The 18,275-nt window shown below is 42.9% G+C and overlaps 1 protein-coding gene across 1 annotated transcript in view; it reads left to right on the top strand.

Moving 5' to 3' along the window:
* Positions 1 to 18,275, top strand: part of rgs7a (regulator of G protein signaling 7a) — a gene marked incomplete at its 3' end in the record, with an annotated part of 67,027 nt that overhangs the window by 21,585 nt on the left and 27,167 nt on the right. Inside the window, exon 2 of the mRNA XM_084321415.1 lies at positions 17,995 to 18,101. Coding sequence (XP_084177541.1) covers positions 17,995 to 18,101 — 107 coding nt within the window. The remainder of the gene's footprint in view (positions 1 to 17,994; positions 18,102 to 18,275) is intronic.

Here is an 18,275-nt window from a genome sequence, read left to right as displayed (position 1 = left end):
CCTGAATCAGATGTGAAGAAGACAGGTGTGTGTGTGAGCATAAAAGTGGAGCGAAGGAGTCACTTATTATGTCCACTTTAAATGATAGAGACTTGTGTTTAGATGCCTGTGGCCTAACAATAAGGGGGTAGGGGGGGCGGGTGGTGGTAGATACGAACCCAGTTTACGTGTTGTTGCAGGAGGAAATGGTTCAATGCGGACGATGCTGCACTCATGGTCTCCCATCAGGACAAAAGAGAAGTAGAGAGGTCACTCAGTCTAGAGCTTGTCAAGATCAGTCATTGGCTGGTCGAAAACAGGTTATCCCTACACCTGGGTAAAACCGAAGCTATCCTTTTTGGCTCGGCCATACGACTTAAGAGGTCTCCTGGGTTCAAGGTAGTGGTAGGAGATATCGAGGTAACAGCAAAGGAGGAAGTCACATACTTAGGATGTATTTTGGACAACACCTTATCAGGGGTGAGCATGGCACAAAAGGTGGTGACAAAGATCAATCAGAGAATAAAATGTCTCTGTAGAGCAGGGCTATTCAACTAAATTGTTCAGGGGGCCACATTGTCAGAAACCCAAGGGGCCAGGGGCCGGACTGCCATGGCGCCTCCCCGTGCTATGAATATATGTACACTTGACACAACACGCAACCACATTTTCACAACTTTTATTTAACTACATTGCAAAAGTAGTATACTTTTCAAAAAAAGTGCTTCATTTATGTGCCACATCTGCAACATCTCCTGCAGAAAGTGCTTCATTTATGACTGTGCAACAACTGCAACATCTCCTCTTCAACATTTCAATATAAAAATAAAATAAAAAACAAACAAGTGCATGATGTGCATCTGAACATTCTAACATCAACACTTGAACAAAAAAACACATTTATAGTGCAGCTGAGCTTATGAAAAAGTGCTTCATGTCTGTGCAACAACAGCAAATCACAGCATCTTATTAGCACTTATTGTCCACTCTTAACTCTCAAACATCAGGGGGGTGGGGGGCAGACAGGCCTAGCCTACATACACACATCTAATGAGAGCGATTGCACTTCTTTGACTGGGCAATGGCAGAGAAAGAGGGTTCATAGGAAGTGAGGGCTACCCGCAAACAGTGATGCAAATGCTCATTTGTCAAGGAGGCACGTTGCTTGTTTTAATGGCATTCATGTGAGAAAAACTGGATTCACAGGTGTATGTTGAACCAAACATTGTTAGCACAGATATTGCCAGCGTTTTTATTTTGGGGAATGTCTTGACATGAATACACTTTATCCAAAATGTTGTGGTGGATTCATTCTCAAGTGCCTGCTTCAGAGCAGATGATGCTTGCATGTCAATTATTTCAAGTTGCAGGAGACCTTCATCAATGTGAAGTGATGCAAGGAACTCTTGTCCTTTTGTGGAAATAGCAGCTACATTGGCAAATGGGTTGCTCACAAAATGCATCAATTCTCTGGACATGTCAAATTCATCAAATCGACTTTCAAAGTTTTCCCTCAATTTATCAATGAAATCTGTCATTAATTGAGTGACTTTTGGCTCAATTGTGCGTGTTAACGTTGACATGAAAAGAAAAAAGTAAATTTTTTTTTTTTTTTGTTTTTTTTTTTTGTTTTTATCATGTAATCTTTGGCGGGCCGGTCAGAATCATCCCGCGGGCCGGATCTGTCCCGCGGGCCGCCAGTTGAATAGCCCTGCTGTAGAGTGTCCACCTATATTAACAGGTCAGCAATGGAAGTCCTGGCAGGGGCACTGATCCAATGTCATTATGACTATGCATGCTCCTCCTGGTACACTGGCATCACAGTAGCACTGAAAGGTAGGCTACAGACAGCTCAGAACAAATTAGTTAGAATGATTTTAAAACTCCATCCCAGGACTCACCTTACACAGACACATTTTAACAGCCTCAAATGGCTCAGGGTTGAGGAGAGGGTCTCTCAAATAAAACTCAACATGACACACAGGATACTCGGGAATACTGTCCCTCAATATCTTAGAGGATATTTTAACATGGTAAGGGATGTACATGGACCAGGGGGAGCCCTACAGACATCGTCCCAGTGAGATGCAATAGAAAAATAGGCCAAAACTCATTCCTATATTTAGCAGCAGTACAATGGAATAGCCTACTGTACCAATGGAGTTGAGGCCCATAAGCCCCTTCTCCACATTTAAATTAGCTATAAAGAGGTGGATCATAAGTAGCAGAAGCTGGGAGTAGTGAACAAAGGGTTTTTAATAAGTGTTATTCCTTTTTATTCTTTTATTGTCTATAAAATGGAATATTATTGTATGTATTTGTTGTTTTTATTCCACACATCCTGACATACAGACACTACAAACACCCACGTCCACACACCAGTACATAAATCCACTGACACCAATGATGAAGGACCACAATGGAAACAAGCCTATGGCTTTATTGTGTTTATTGGAATCCTATTGGTAAATGGAGAAATGTATACCTGTTCATAATTGTGATCAAATGTATATGTGTCATTTTCCATTCTAAATCAATAAACTATTCAATCAATCAAATGTGAGCTCCAGGTATTGACAATGCCGATGATACCACATTGATACCCAATGTGTCGATACTGTAGAGTGAGAGCCAGTCAAGTTAGGCCCATGACACCTCGGAAAGGCTCAACAGTTAGTTCAAGCATTCCAGCACCACCCCCCTTTTTTTGCACATGCCTCCTTCGCCTTATAAGGAGCTGGCGGGGCATGTCTGTATGCAAATTCAGGTGTACGAGAACGCACTTTGTAGTTTAAGAACGAGTGACGTTTTTCATTCATGGGAACCCAGCTGCGAAGATTTTGGCCACTTTGGAGTATTCCACTTACAAAGACCATTTCACAGGAATCCGGAGGAGGATTTTTGCAAAATTGTTTTACCAAGATATTTACAAAGGTACTTACGGACATGTTCGAGAATGAGGACCATTAATTTGATGGGGATTTGTAAGTGCAAATAAATTCTTTTTCTGTCTGTGTTCCTCAGCCTTTTACAGTCTCTTCTCAGGAAAATACAGATTACAGATGGATTTACACTGTCCAGTCCACTGCCCTTATCAATGAAAATAATAAATCTCATAGCTTCTTTCCCGGAAGGAGGTATAGTATATAGTATAGTGCGGAGGTAGAGGCACACAGTGCAGCACAACGGGCAGGAAGAGCAGAGGGCACATTATGAGTAAACATGCATTCAATAATTTATGGATCATGAATACACTAGGGCTAGTGAGTCACAGTGGAAGGTGTGATAAATATAGAATGGCTTTATTTTTTCATTAGCAGGGGTGACTGACAGGGTTCTGAAGGAGCAGGACGCTTGTGCAGGCGTGAGTGTGTGTGTGTGTGTGTGTGTGTGTGTGTGTGTGTGTGTGTGTGTGTGTGTGTGTAATAATAATAACTATTTGTATAGCACCTTTCATACAGGGGATTGGAGTTCAAAGTGCTTTACATCAGTAAGAAATAAGACATAAAATCAGTGTAAAACAAGCAGCAAGAGCAAAGCATGAAGTGGGATAAAATAATCCAGATATATTAATCAAAATAATATCAGAACCTCACGTTTCCAATAGGCTTCTTGAATTTCTGTAATCTGTTACAAAACATGATAAAGGTCATAGTATGCACCCGGCGGATAGTGGGGCCTAGAAATAAAAGTAAAAATAAGTAAAATAATAGCAAGGTTAAAATGAGCACAAAGTGTAGGCATATAAAATCACAATTATTCACATTAGGATCTAACATCCCAACAGGCCACTTTGTTTATGGTTTGATTCAGTTTTAGTAGAATATAATAGACATGTGTACACATGTCCGTGTGTGCACGTATGTGTCTTTCAGCATTTGTGGATGTGTTTATACTCACAAAATATTATATACAGTATATTACAAATATAGTCACACTATAGTCACACCTATAAACTCGCCGCTGTCACCCCTGTCCTCAAAAAACCCACTCTTGACCCATCCAGCCTCTCCAACTACCGCCCCATATCCAATCTTCCTTTTTTCTCTAAAACACTGGAACGCATTGCTGCCTCCCAACTCCACTCCCATCTCCAGTCCAACACCCTCTATGAACCCCTTCAGTCTGGCTTCCGTCCCGCTCACAGCACCGAAACTGCACTGGTTAAAGTCATCAACGACCTCCTCATCTCCGCTGACTCCGGTGCCCTCAACATCCTGATCCTACTCGATCTCAGTGCAGCCTTTGACACAGTGTGTCACTCCATCCTCCTCCAAAGGCTGCACCAACTGGGTGTTGAGGGCACAGCACTTGGCTGGTTCTCCTCCTACCTCACAGACAGACACCAATTCATCTCCCTCTCCGGCCACACCTCCTCCCCCTCCCCAGTCACACAGGGGGTCCCCCAAGGCTCAGTCCTTGGCCCACATCATTCACAACTGCGCGCATCATGCAGGCGACACTGTCATTGAGGTAACTGAAGAGTGAGATCCAAGTCAAAGCGAATTTCTCTCTAACATGTCAAGATTTTTTTTAATATTCTCTTGGTCAGAAGGCTCTAATTGAAGCTGCACGGTCCAGTAATAATATAGATTCCTCAAGCACTAACTACCTGTACGTGCACTATGGTGCTCTCCAAGGTGCTGAAACCTTCGGAGGCACAATGCGAAGCACATTTCTAGTTACAGCCATTTAGCCTACTGTTCCCCATAAGCAATTTTTTAAATAGTTGTTTCCTATTGTTCACTGCTGTTTTAATTTGTTTATGTATGTATTTCACTTATGCAGGATAACACTTTGTAGGCCTACTCATGCTATACTCATGTTATTATATTCATCCTGTATATACCTGTATACCTATATACCTGTGATATATTTACATTTAATATGTTAATAATAAAAAAATAAAAAATAAAATGTATATATGAAAAAAAAGTATTAAAAGTATTATCATTTTAATAATTGTAACATTTTGTCAGATTATCATTGAATGAAACATTTAAACTTTGTAGCATGTTCTGGACAGGTTTAGAATCAAGGAAGCCAGTGTAGACAATGTATGCACTTCAGTATCACATTACAAGAGAGATAGACCACTACACTTCTGCGTTACATTGAAATCAGGGAGGAGATTGCGGGGGGGTCAAATGAATGGATGTGGACGAGAGCCGTGATGTAAGTGGTTGCCGATACGGCTGTGGGGGTGCTAGAGACATGATCGAATAGACGTTTATGCGCCTCGCTCTCCTGAACACGGCGTGACCCATAACTAATCGATCAGAACTAAATCGGCAGAGAAAAAGCCCATTTTAAAGCACCTATTCCGCATGGACATGCGCAGAGTGCCCATGGAGTCTGGACGACGCGAGATGACGCTCGAATGAATGTGGACTGTTCTATCAGAGGGGGGAGCTTCGATGGCCTATGTCCTTTCAGCCGAACAGGATAATGAAAAAATGATCCCACTAAATGGCCAGACGCGTCTTATGGCGACATCTACAATTACCTCATTGAGTCTACAGGTAGACTAATGTTTATATTTAAGTGCAGCGGTCTGTAGCCACTTACATGACCATCGAAGCTCCCCCCTCTGATGGAACAGTCCACATTCATTCGAGCGTCATCTCGCGTCGTCCAGACTCCATGGGCACTCTGCGCATGTCCATGCGGAATAGGTGCTTTAAAATGGGCTTTTTCTCTGCCGATTTAGTTCTGATCCGTTAGTTATGGGTCACGCCGTGTTCAGGAGAGCGAGGCGCATAAACGTCTATTCGATCATGTCTCTAGCACCCCCACAGCCGTATCGGCAACCACTTACATCACGGCTCTCGTCCACATTCATTCATTTGACCCCCCCGCAATCTCCTCCCTGATTTCAGAATCCCGGAAGTGTTACGGTGGTCTATCACAGGTTGCATCATGTACATCTTAACTTGCCATAGGACTCGGGAACCTCTTAACAGCATGTTGGATTGCATGGTATGGTATTCTATATAATTATGAGTATAATAAGCAATTAATATTAACATTAAATGCTTATATTTTTATAAAAAATTATGAATACATTACGTAAACATGATTCTTGCATACGTATTATTCATTACTGTCCCGCAATTTCAACAAATATCCCGCAAAATCGACACGCTGTCCTGCATTTGGATCATACGGATTTGGTCACCCTCTAGGCCCTAGTAGAAGGCAGAGTAAAATAAATTAGGCAGCGAGGGAGTCTGAGGCCTTGACGGATCCTGGCAGCTGATTCCACAGGCGTGGCCCCAGTGTGGAAAAAGCACGGTGCCCCATGGTTGACAGCCTTGTGCGTGGGATGGCGAGGAAGTTTGCCAGACCTGAGTGACCTGGATGCGGGGGTTGAGCGGAGAGGAGGTTGTGATTAATGGCCTTGTAGACGAGCAGTAGAACCTTAAAGTTAATCCGCTGGTTTATTGGCAGCCAGTGAAGGGAGTGAAGGACTGGTGTGATGTGTTGGGTTTTCTGGGTTTTGGTGATGAGGACACGGGCGGACTGTTCTGGACGTACTGTAACCCTCTGGATGGTTTTGGAGGGAAGGCCTGCCAGCAGAGAGTTACAGTAGTCGATGCGGGGACTGACAAAGGCGTGGATCAGTTTTTCTGCGTTAGACTGGGAGAGTGAGGATCTAAGTTTGGAGATGTTCCTCAGGTGGTAGAAGGAGGTTTGATAGACCGTTTTTATGTGTGCATCGAATGACAGTGATGAGTCCAACTTTACACCCATGCTGGGAGGAGAGGGGGATGGAGTGGTTGTCAATGGTGATATGGGTGATAAATCAAATCAAATCAAATTTATTTATAGGGCCCGACAACACACGTTAATGTCCCCATGGGCCGTACATGTCTTCTTTAAACAAGTCAAGAAGAAAACATAACAATAAGTCAAGAACAGAACAAGAACACCATAAGGTCCAACAAATTTAAAATAAATGCAAATAAATGAAAGAATGCAAGCACTCCCAGACATACCCCACGCGAAGGTAAGGAAAAACTCACGGCCTGTTTGGCTTGATGGGGGGTGCTGATGAGGATGGCTTTGATCTTACTGCCATTTAGCGGCAGGGAATTACTCCTGATCCCGTGGCAGATGTCGTCAAGGCATCTGCTAGCCCGGGTGAGAGCCAGGGTCAGTGTTTTCAATGGTGCTGTACTCTTTTAAGTCAAGAAAAGTGTTAATTTACGAATGTACGTTGTGAAAGGTCAATTTATTCATTATTTGAAGTGAAATAGATAAAAAAAAATGTGATCACTGCTATACTAACAATATACATACATATACAATATACACGTGGACAAACCGCCTACTCTAAAAAGCCATCTTTTGAATGAGCTGAAAACAACCGCAAATAGCATACTTTGTAGTGTTTTGCACGAAAAAAATCGTGAATCTCTTAATTTTACAACAAGTATCAGTAACTATCTAAATTAGTTTTCTTGTAAACAGCTTGCTTTTATTCATATTCACATTTCCCCCCAAATAGACAGTGTTTTCTATTGTTGTTCTATAGTCTACAAGCTGAATACATTTTCTACCTCATCTTTTTTTAAAGTCCATTTTCACCGCTTTCTTTGCTCTCGCAATGATTTACATCACATCCGTGTTAAGTTTCACTTGCAGTTTTGGTGAAATTGTAATGAGTCCGACCTCCTTTGATTGACAGGCAGTTCGATTGTCAAGGAAGATCGTATAGAGACCAATCAATTTGAAGCACAAGGACATGTGTACACGTTTCCAGTGCACTCTTTGTTTCAGTCATCCCCGTTCTGTACATTTGGGGTTTTGCTCTCCTCAGGGAGCAAAAGCCCTAGTGTTACCTGATGGTAATTAACCTGTCTATCTGTCCTGATTGCATTCATTGGTACCTGGTGTGCCTAGTTAGGTTGGCTTTATATGCTCTTCCTGGGCCCCGTTCCATGTACCGGGATAACCGAGTTAGCCGGATAACTTTATCTGGATAACTGTGTTAGCCTGACTTTCCGATTTCATGTACGTGGATTTCCCAAATCACCATGACAACATATCCAAAAGTTTGAGCCTGCTCGAAAGCAGAGTTCAAGTTCAAGTTAGCCCGATCACGCAGAGCCACGCCCCCGCAAAGAAGTGACAGCTCGTTTCCTGAAACTATTCCCACAGTCTACGATCTGCATTATACCATTCTGAATTACGTTTTTGTGCTCCATTCTTCCAGAGGGGGCTTTTGAAATGTAAAATAGACCCAAAATGCTGATATTAAATTCACTTTGTCCTAAATAATGCACGTTATATATACCGTGGCGACGGTGGCGCTCGCTCGTGCGATGTACACAAAAATGTGGTTATTTTAATTGTAACTGGGATTAAGATGTCTGATGAGATGCGCTGTTTGACGGATTTGAGAAATTGAATGAGCCGTTGACGTCACATGAATGAATGAGGATAAAGAAATAAAACGTCATTCAAAATAAGGAATATTCTAAACACGGGTCTCTCGTTCATTAATGTATAAACAATGAATTTATCCCATCTGGCACAGTGGCCCAGCGGTAGTGCTCAAGACTCCCAATCTTGCGACCCGGGTTCTAATCCCGGAGTTTCCAATATGATTTTTTTGAATATAATATTAATGATTATACGCCAAAGTAGCCTGGTTTTAAGTTAAAATATTATAAATCTACATGCATTGAGGATGTCATTCTTTATATAGCTCTCAACGTGCACCAAATTGAATTATTCCTATATTGCAAAAAGAAGGACCCCGGTCTTGAACCCGGGTCGTCCGTGTGGAAGTCAAAAGAACAACCCGTTACACCACAGAGTAGATAAGTAAAAGATTGACTATACATCAATCAATGGGCAAGAAAGCCGTCTCGTAATTCTGTATAACAGTTAACTAGTTATTTTCGCTAGCAAGATCTCATTTGATTATTCAATCCAGCAGGCAAGTTTAAAGAAATATAATCTGATTGATTGAGGTAATGATGGACTTAGAATTAGCCTATAGATAACGCATTTAACTTGTCGGCGAGGCGATTGAGCCTATTGCAATCTGTCAATAAAGTCTTAAATCAATTAATCAATCAATGCCGTTGAGAATCAGGGTCTCTGCCATCGATACGTGCTGGCTTTCCACCTAAAACGGGAGCGCGCATCTAGCCTGACTCTCAAGTCTGGCTTGAGTTAACGAGACTGAATCCAGGTTTGTGAAACAGGAAAATCCCGGCTTCGAACATCGGGTTAACTGAAGCTGGATAATGGACATGTTGATCGACTTAGTTGAACCACGTACATGGAACGGGGCCCTGTGGTTACTATTCAGGCTGTCAGTTAATCACTGAACCTACCTGTGAGAGTACACCGCTGTGAGTAGGGATGGGTACCTTTCACATTTGAACCGATACCGGTACCGGTACCTGTGAATCGATACCGGTATCCAACGGTACCTTTTTTCGGTACTTTAGTCTCAAGAAATTAAATTTACCTACCTCAGTCGTAAAAAAAAATCCAAACTTCAAATAACTACAATTTCGACAGTTTTCGGCTTGTCATTGCTCCGACTGCTTTGTTATTGAATCAAGTCAAATCCTAGGTAAGCATATATTGTGCGTGTGAACGTTGACATGAAAAAGAAAAAAAAGTAAAACATTTTCTTTTTTAATTTTTTTTCTCGGTTTCTCACTTGATTCGATAATCGGTAGTACCGACGTGTTTCGGTTCGGTGCCTCAAAAGTACCGAATTCGGTACCCATCCCTAGTTGTGAGTAACATTTATCGCTCCTGTCATGGAGGATACATTAGTTTGTCATGTATAGTATTTGCCGTGCCTTGCCTTATCGAATGTGTAAACTGTTTTGTGTGCTTATGTAGCACCGTCGCCCGACGTATGTCGTGTAGTAATGTGTTTTGGAGACAGCGTTTTCTCCCCTTTGCTTTTCCCATTTTCTCTATATAGCTCAGTTTATGATTTTGTACACTAACGTGTTTTGGGGACTAGTTTTCTCCACTTTACTTTCCCTCTTTTGGAGACTAAGCATTCTCCCACTTTTGTTTGTCCGCCGTTGTCGGCGGGTATACCATCAATGTCAAACAATAAATAACAACAACACCTGCCTCTCGTCTATCCATTCTGCACTGCACCTGGGTCCAACACACCGACCCAACTCGTAACACTTTCTTGTGGTGTGCTTGTGCATCCTTGTGCACTTGCATGATATGCAATTTTCAGGGACCTCTTTTCTCCTACTGTGTACTTTAGCGCCACTTTCATCAACTAGTGGTCAAAAACTCCATTGGATACCTTCAACTCATTAACCCTTTCACTGCAGTGAATGGCGGTAGCAACGCCGAGAGCTGGGCTCGAACCCAGCGTCTCCTGCGTTAGAGGCGAGCGCCTTGCCCACTGCGCCAATTATATTCAGTGACTCTGCTAATTTGTGTACCATTTAGTGATGATATCTGTAAACTATTGTAATAAAAAAAAATTGCCCTGGAAAATATCATGAATTTTGTTATATTAGAATTGAGAACAAGCTTAAGTTGATGTAGGGCATATTGCAAAGCAATAAAAGAGAGCTGCAAGTTTTCAGTAACTGCACAGAATCCGCCATACAATAGATATCAGCATATGAATGGGCTTGACAGGATTCATTACGGTTAATCGTCTGTAGTGTGGTAGTGAAAGGTTAACCTTCTGTAGTGTGGTAGTGAAAGGGTTCAAACAAATACGTTATCACGTAGCTATTATTCACAGTATAATAAGTTACTATATAGCTACAAGAATATATATAGTAACTGATTATGCTGTGAATTTCTCCAGACCTTTGATTGAAACGTTTATTTATACTGAGGTGAGCTCTGAGGTGAGGGCACCTCATTTACAGAACTGCTGAGTGTACAACAAAATAGAACAACAAAACAATGTACAGTGCAATCAGTTAAAAACAGTTACAACATGAATCATAAAGAAATGAAATCAGACATTTAAATTCCGTAAGGGAAGGAAGAACTTTAAATTTGACTGAATGTCATTCCAGGACTTTGGGGCTGCATAAGAGAATGCTGTCCTGCCGAGTCCTGTACTAGTCCGTGGAACTTTAAGTGTGATCCAGTTACTAGATTGTGTTTGATGGGCTGGAGCATTCCTGTCCAACAGGGCAGCTATACGGTGGCTGTTTGCCGGTCAACACCTTGAAAATGTACAAGAGCCAATGATAGTCTCGCAGAGCTGCCAGGGATGGGCAACCAACCTTACTGTAAAGGATACAAATGTGTGTATCATACCTATCTCCAGTAATACATCTAAGGGCAAAGTGATACACAGAGTCCAAGTTTCAGGGTGGAAGCTGAAGCATGACGATACATGACATCGCCATAATCAACAACAGATACAAATCGCTGCTGTCGGGACAAAACCTCATAACTCCATTTTTTTATTTCTTTTTTATTATATAAATCAACTCCGTAGATCATCCTCCATATGTGTTTGTGGGTTTTACAAAGTTTAAACAATGGGAAAGCATTAAACCGATCATCTGTCTAAACCTCCTAACTCTATTCACCCTCAAATCTGTGTTAGTTTTTTTCATCTGCTGAAAAGTTGGGTTTTTGGAGTTATGAGGTTTTGTCCCGACAGCAGCGAAATATTGACTCAACAACTCTTTTTCGACATAATTGAGGGAATCTTGACCGATTTCTGTACAAAAAGCCAACCTTTTGGCACAGCTTAGGCGCAAGTTTCTCAGTATGAAATTTTAAGGGTACATTTTTTGTCTATCCACAGGCCCAGATATTTATATTCAGTGACTCTGCTAATTTGTGTACCATTTAGTCAGGGCTGTACGTTAACTTTTTTTGCACATAGCACTGGTGCTACAGAGGTTGATAGTTTTGTAGCACTGGCCAAAATCTTGTAGCACAAGTATAAAACGTGTTATATTTGTAACAGTCACAAATGTGCCTATTGTATTTGTGTTATTTAGTTGCAGTCAGGGAACAAACTTAACCTTTTGACTTACCAGCCATTTGGCTGGTAGATTTAAAAAAGGCAGATTTTTTACCAGCCAAAAATTATAAATTGCTTTTTAGTATATCGCCATGTGTTATTATTACTATAATACTCTCATATGCTATTTTCAATTAATATCATAAACAACAAGGAATATTAGCATAATTTTGAGTGGACTGAACTAATGAGTCAGCGTTAATAGTTTTAAATGCAAATAATTTATTGAAACATAGAAGTGGGGTCGGTTGGGACACACACACACACACAATGGGGGACCCTGATGTAAACAAGACGAAAGTCTTTCTATGGTCTGCATCCCTTGTACCCATTCTGCAATCTGTTAAATAAAGTTTTCATTCATTCACACTGTTTCAACTCACCACCCCCGCATCATCTAGTCTGTCTTCAAACTTCCACTCCTCTCGACACACACACACACCCTTTCCCCAGTCCACACTGTCTCTATGGCTCTGCCTCTGATCAGGATTAGCTTGTTAGCTTATGCTAATGTAACGTTCATTTCGGGCGATGTGGGCATAAAGGAATGGCGATGATGCAAAGCGTGTTAGATGCATTTGACCCGTTGTGAGAGAAAAAAAACACCAGACTTATTTCGGATCGCAAAATAGCCGCACTGCTGTGCAGCCCCGCTCGGCTGAGAGCAGAAGGCAGAAGCACGGTCTGGGTAACGTTCATTTCGGACTTTATGATGCGAGGATTGCAAAGCATGTTATATGCATTTGACCCGTTGCCGAATAAAACAGCAGGGATTTGTTTTGGGTCGCGACAACACTATCTACTAGCTCTGTTTCAATGTCCGCGTTCCAAACGCTGCTGAGACGAGTCCTGCAGTCACCTGCTGTGTTGTGAGCTGAGCCGAGCAGATATGAGTCACTGCTCGCAACTCGCGGGGATATTGTTCGCTAGGGATTATGGGATTTGGTGTTTGATATATGGAGTTTTACGCAGAAGGGACATTGTATTTAATCGCACAAGACTACAAGTACCAAGTGGATAGCGGGCCATCGCACCAGTGCTATTGAAGTCAATCCTTTCATCGCACAGACTGACGTCAGTGTCGCACGTGCAACATATATATCGCACTGTACTGCCCTGCATTTAGTGATGATATCTGTAAACTATTGTAATAAAAAAAATTTGCCCTGGAAAATATCATGAATTTTGTTTTATTAGAATTGAGAACAAGCTTAAGTTGATGTAGGGCATATTGCAAAGCAATAAAAGAGAGCTGCAAGTTTTCAGTAACTGCACAGAATCCGCCATACAATAGATAACCGTGTCATCAGCATATGCATGGGCTTGACAGGATTCATTTTAAAGATGATAAAATATTGTTTATGTAGATTGTGAAGAGGACAGGGCCCAGCACTGAACCCTGCAGAACTCCATTGGATAGAGACTCAGGGCGGGATCCACTAAGAATGGATTGCGCGGTGGTAATTGCACCCTTACCTGCGCAGGGTTTGCACTCGGATTCTGCTCCATCTTTGCGAGCTATCCACTAAAGGACATTGCGCGGATGAGATACCATTATGTGTGGCGTTTTCCCCTGTGCATTTGATGCAGCAGTCTGCACTCCTGACAGGCTGTTGGCAGATATCAGGAAGTGGACAAATAAGACAGAAATGAGGCATAGACACAAAATACAAATTAAGCGTTCCGTCAGCATTGCATCCCGTGCAATTGGCGCGTATTTAAATGAGGTAATATGGGCAGAACATGTCCCCTTTCTATGTAAATGAGCTTCATCGGAATCTGCTCGGTATCCACAATGGCCGCCGCCAATTGCACCGACCAGTTAACGCGACGCACCTGCCGTCTTCACAGACGTGGTGGTAAATAAGCGCAGATCCCTATAAGCGCTATAAAGAGGCATCATGCCAGAGTCACTGCCAGCGTTGTCGTGCCCATGAAAGAATAAGAATTAATAAAGAGATTGAATCAAATTAAATGGGATATAAACTAAATTAAATATAGCACAATAGAATATAGTACAATTATATGTGACGAATTACAAACATATGCAATGACGAAAGATAGTGACAAAAACACAGGACGCAAAATACAAATTAATCAAGCTCTATACATTACGAAGTAAACAAAATACAATACGAAATGAACGGAATACAAATACGTTATGTGCATAACGTATTTTTCAGCATTATTATTCCGTTAATTTCGTATTGTATTTCGTTTACTTCGTAATGTATAGAGCTTGCTTAATTTGTATTTTGTGTCTATAGTCCAACGCACACAGCGGGCGATTTTTGCCAGGCGACCGACTTTTTAAGCAAGGCGACCGACAGAATTGTATCGCTTCCATTCTTATGAATGAAACAACCTGTTTCTCTCTCTCTCTCCCTCTTTCCGTCTCTCTCACACACACACACACACACACACACACACACACACACACACACACACACACACACGCACGCACACACGCACGCACGCACGCAAGCGCGCACACACACACACACACACACACACACACACACACACACACACACACACACACACACACACACACACACACACACACACACACACACACACACACACACACACACACACACACACACACACACACACACACACACACACACTCAAGATACCCATGGCAATATTCAATAAAAAGCATCCAAGGTTATTTAGTATTGCTCTGCATATATTGTGTCCCCAATGCCTTCATGTACTAAGAATGTAGGACTCAAGCTCCCAGCTTTTGCAATTTTCCTGCGGAGATCAGTCAAGCATACTCCATACACCAAACAACCCGTTTCTCTCTCTCTCTCCCTCTCTCCGTCTCTCACACGCACGCACGCACGCACGCACACACACACACACACACACACACACACACACACACACACACACACACACACACACACACACACACACACACACACACACACACACACACACACACACACACACACACACACACACACACACACACACACACACACACACACACACACACACACACACACACACACACACACACACACACACACTGTGCTCTCACACACTGATGCCTGGATGTTAAATAGTCATGAAACCAAGCTAAGGGCAATTGTCATGTCAAGTTTCAAGTTTCTTTAATAGTTGTCATACAGAAGTACAGAATACTTTTGTACAAAATGCTTCTTACTGTTGCGCTCCAGAGACTGTGCATGACAAGATAAGTATGAAATAAAAACATAGTAAAAATTAGAAGAAAAAAAAGAGGTCACAGTGTTCAGTTTAGACATATGTACAATGTTCGTAGACGTAGTTACCATACAATATACAATACTGTGCAGTGTACTAATATACAATACTATATAGTGCAAGGCATAAATGGACGAGGTGCAGTTTAGGTACAATTCACAGTAGGTGTACGAGTTGTAGTGCAAATCCTTTATCAATAAATATAAAGTGTAAGTGTGTTTGTGTGATCTAAAGTGTGGAGAGTGGGTGCTGCAGTGTGTTGTTTGTTTGAGTGAGTGTGTGTGTGCGTGTGGGTGTGTGTGCTGTGTGCATTTGATGGTTGTTGCATAGTGATTATCGTTCGTTTAGCGATTATTGTTCGTTTAGCAGCCTGATGGCCTGGGGATAGAAGCTCCTTCTGAGTCTTTCTGTGCTCGCCATAAGACTCCGGTATCGCTTGCCTGACGGCAGCAGTTCAAAGAGGCAGTTGTTCGGGTGGCTCGAGTCCTTAATAATTCTCTTAGCCTTCCCCTTGCACCGCTTGTTGTAAATGTTCTGGAGGGTGGGAAGCCCCCCTCTAATTGTGCGTTCGGCTGAACGTGTCACTCTTTGTAGTCTGCTACGGTCTTGTGCAGTGCTATTCCCAAACCAGGAGGTGATGTTGCCGGTCAGGATGCTCTCTATTGTACATGAGTAGAAGTTCCTAAGGATCTTCTGACTGACTTGGAACTTCCTTAGGCGCCTGAGGAAGTAGAGGCGTTGTCGTGCCTTCTTCACAACACTGTCAATGTGTGTGGTCCATGTCAAGTCCTCGGATATGTGGGCTCCGAGGTACTTGAAACTGTTCACTCTCTCAACTGGTGCCCCGTCGATGCTGAGGGGGCTGTAGTCCTTGACCCCCGACCTCCTGAAGTCCACAATCATCTCTTTTGTTTTGCTGACGTTCAGGGAGAGGCAGTTTTCCTGACACCACTGTGACAGGTTCTCTACCTCTTCCAGGTAGGCCCTTTCGTCGTTGGCAGAGATCAGGCCCACCACTACTGTGTCATCAGCAAATTTGATGATGGTGTTGTTGTTCCGCTGTGCTACACAGTCATGTGTGTACAGGGAGTAGAGGAGGGGGCTCAGAACACAGCCCTGGGGGGCCCCTATGTTGAGCGTGATGGATGAGGAGGTGCAGTTGCCGGCTCTTACCACCTGGGGTCTGCCCGTCAGGAAGTCCAGGACCCACTGGCACAGGTCATAGTTCAAGCCCAGGTCCCTGAGCTTGGCTATGAGTTTGGAGGGGACTATGGTATTGAATGCTGAGCTGTAGTCGATGAACAGCATTCGCACATAGTTCCCCTTCCTCTTGTCCAGATGTGATGCTGCTGTGTGCAGCACATGGGCTATGGCGTCCTCCGTGGACCTGTTGGGGCGATATGCAAATTGCAGAGGGTCCAGGTTGATGGGGAGGGAGGAACAGATGTAGCCCTTCACTAGCTTCTCAAAGCACTTCATGGCTATGGAGGTGAGGGCTACAGGGCGGTAGTCGTTGAGGCAAGCGGGCGTAGATTTTTTGGGTACAGGGATGATGGTGGACTTCTTCAGACAGGTGGGGATGACGGCCTGTTCCAAGGACAGGTTGAAGATGTCAGTGAATACCGGGGCCAGTTGGTCGGCACAGACTTTTAGGACGCGGCCGGGGATGCCGTCCGGTCCTGCTGCCTTCCTGATATCCACTTTTTTAAAGATCCGTCTCACCTCATGCTCTGTTACCCTGAACACTGAGTCTCCATCAGCAGACCCCCCCCCCCCCATTGCCGTGGTTTGTAGGCTGGTGTTGTTATTCACAGCCTCAAACCTCGCATAGAAGGAGTTGAGATCATTTGCTAAGGAGATGTCACTGTTCAGTTTGAGGGGGGTTCCTTTGTAGTCTGTCATTGTTCTGAGGCCCTGCCACATGCCTCTAGAGTCAGCCTGTTCAAACTGAAGTTCAACTTTATCCCTGTAACGCCGTTTTGCCTCTATTACTGCTCTCCTGACGTTGTATCTTGCCATCTTGTGTTCTTCCATGTTGCCTGTCACCAGCCCGGTGTTGTATGCTGATGTGCGCACTTTCAGAGCCTCACGGACGGATTTGTCTACCCAGGGCTTTTGGTTTGGGTAGATATTAATTTTGGTGGTGGGGATTATTACTTCTACCTGAGTACAGACATGGTCAATCACCGTTTCGGTGTATTCGTTAATATTGGCTGTGTTATCACGGAGTACACTCCATTCTGTGCTTCCCAGCACTGCTTGGAGTGACTCTACTGACGTCTCATCCAGACCAATACTAGTTAGTGTATGCAGTAGAAGGGAGTGATCGACTGTATCTACCTCCCTTGTGGCCAGTAATAGCAACCCCTCCCCTAATCACCCACTAAACTCCAACCCACACGTCAGACCAAAACAAACGATGTAAACAAAGTTATATACAAAGAGGAAGACACTTTTGCCTAGAGGTTGCTGTTTGACGGCATTACAGATTCTACCTTTAACCACTTATCTGATTTATTTAGAATAAAAGCAAAAGTGCTTCACAAATTGGATGAGACATCAAAGAAATAAAACGAACAAAAAATAAATAAATACGGATATATAAATACATATAATTTGTATTTTAGTTTTATGTCTCATCCAATTTGTGAAACTCTTTTGTTTTTATATATAAATATATTGAATCTGACATACGTGTGAATGAATTCAATGAGAGCAATATTGCGCAAGGTGAGACATTGATGTTTCTCTGCCTTGTGTCTTCCTTCCAGTGGAGGCGCTCCACCTAGGAACCCTGATGGCTGCCCATGGATACTTTTTCCCCATATCAGACCATGTTCTCACTCTCAAAGATGATGGCACTTTCTACAGGTTTCAGGTAATGATAACAATAATAACAATTCAAGGATAGTGTCTCAGGTTGAGTGGTGCCCCAGTGCTACTGGTAAACTACTGGTAAACTACTGGTATGCTACTGGTATGCTACTGGTATGCTACTGGTATGCTACTGGCAAGCCAATGCTTTGCAGAAACCAGTAGCTACTTCCAGTCC

Source organism: Notolepis coatsorum (genome assembly GCF_963971535.1).
Source record: "Notolepis coatsorum genome assembly, chromosome: 9".
Lineage (NCBI taxonomy): Eukaryota > Metazoa > Chordata > Actinopteri > Aulopiformes > Paralepididae > Notolepis > Notolepis coatsorum.
This window is presented reverse-complemented; position numbering and strand designations above follow the sequence as displayed.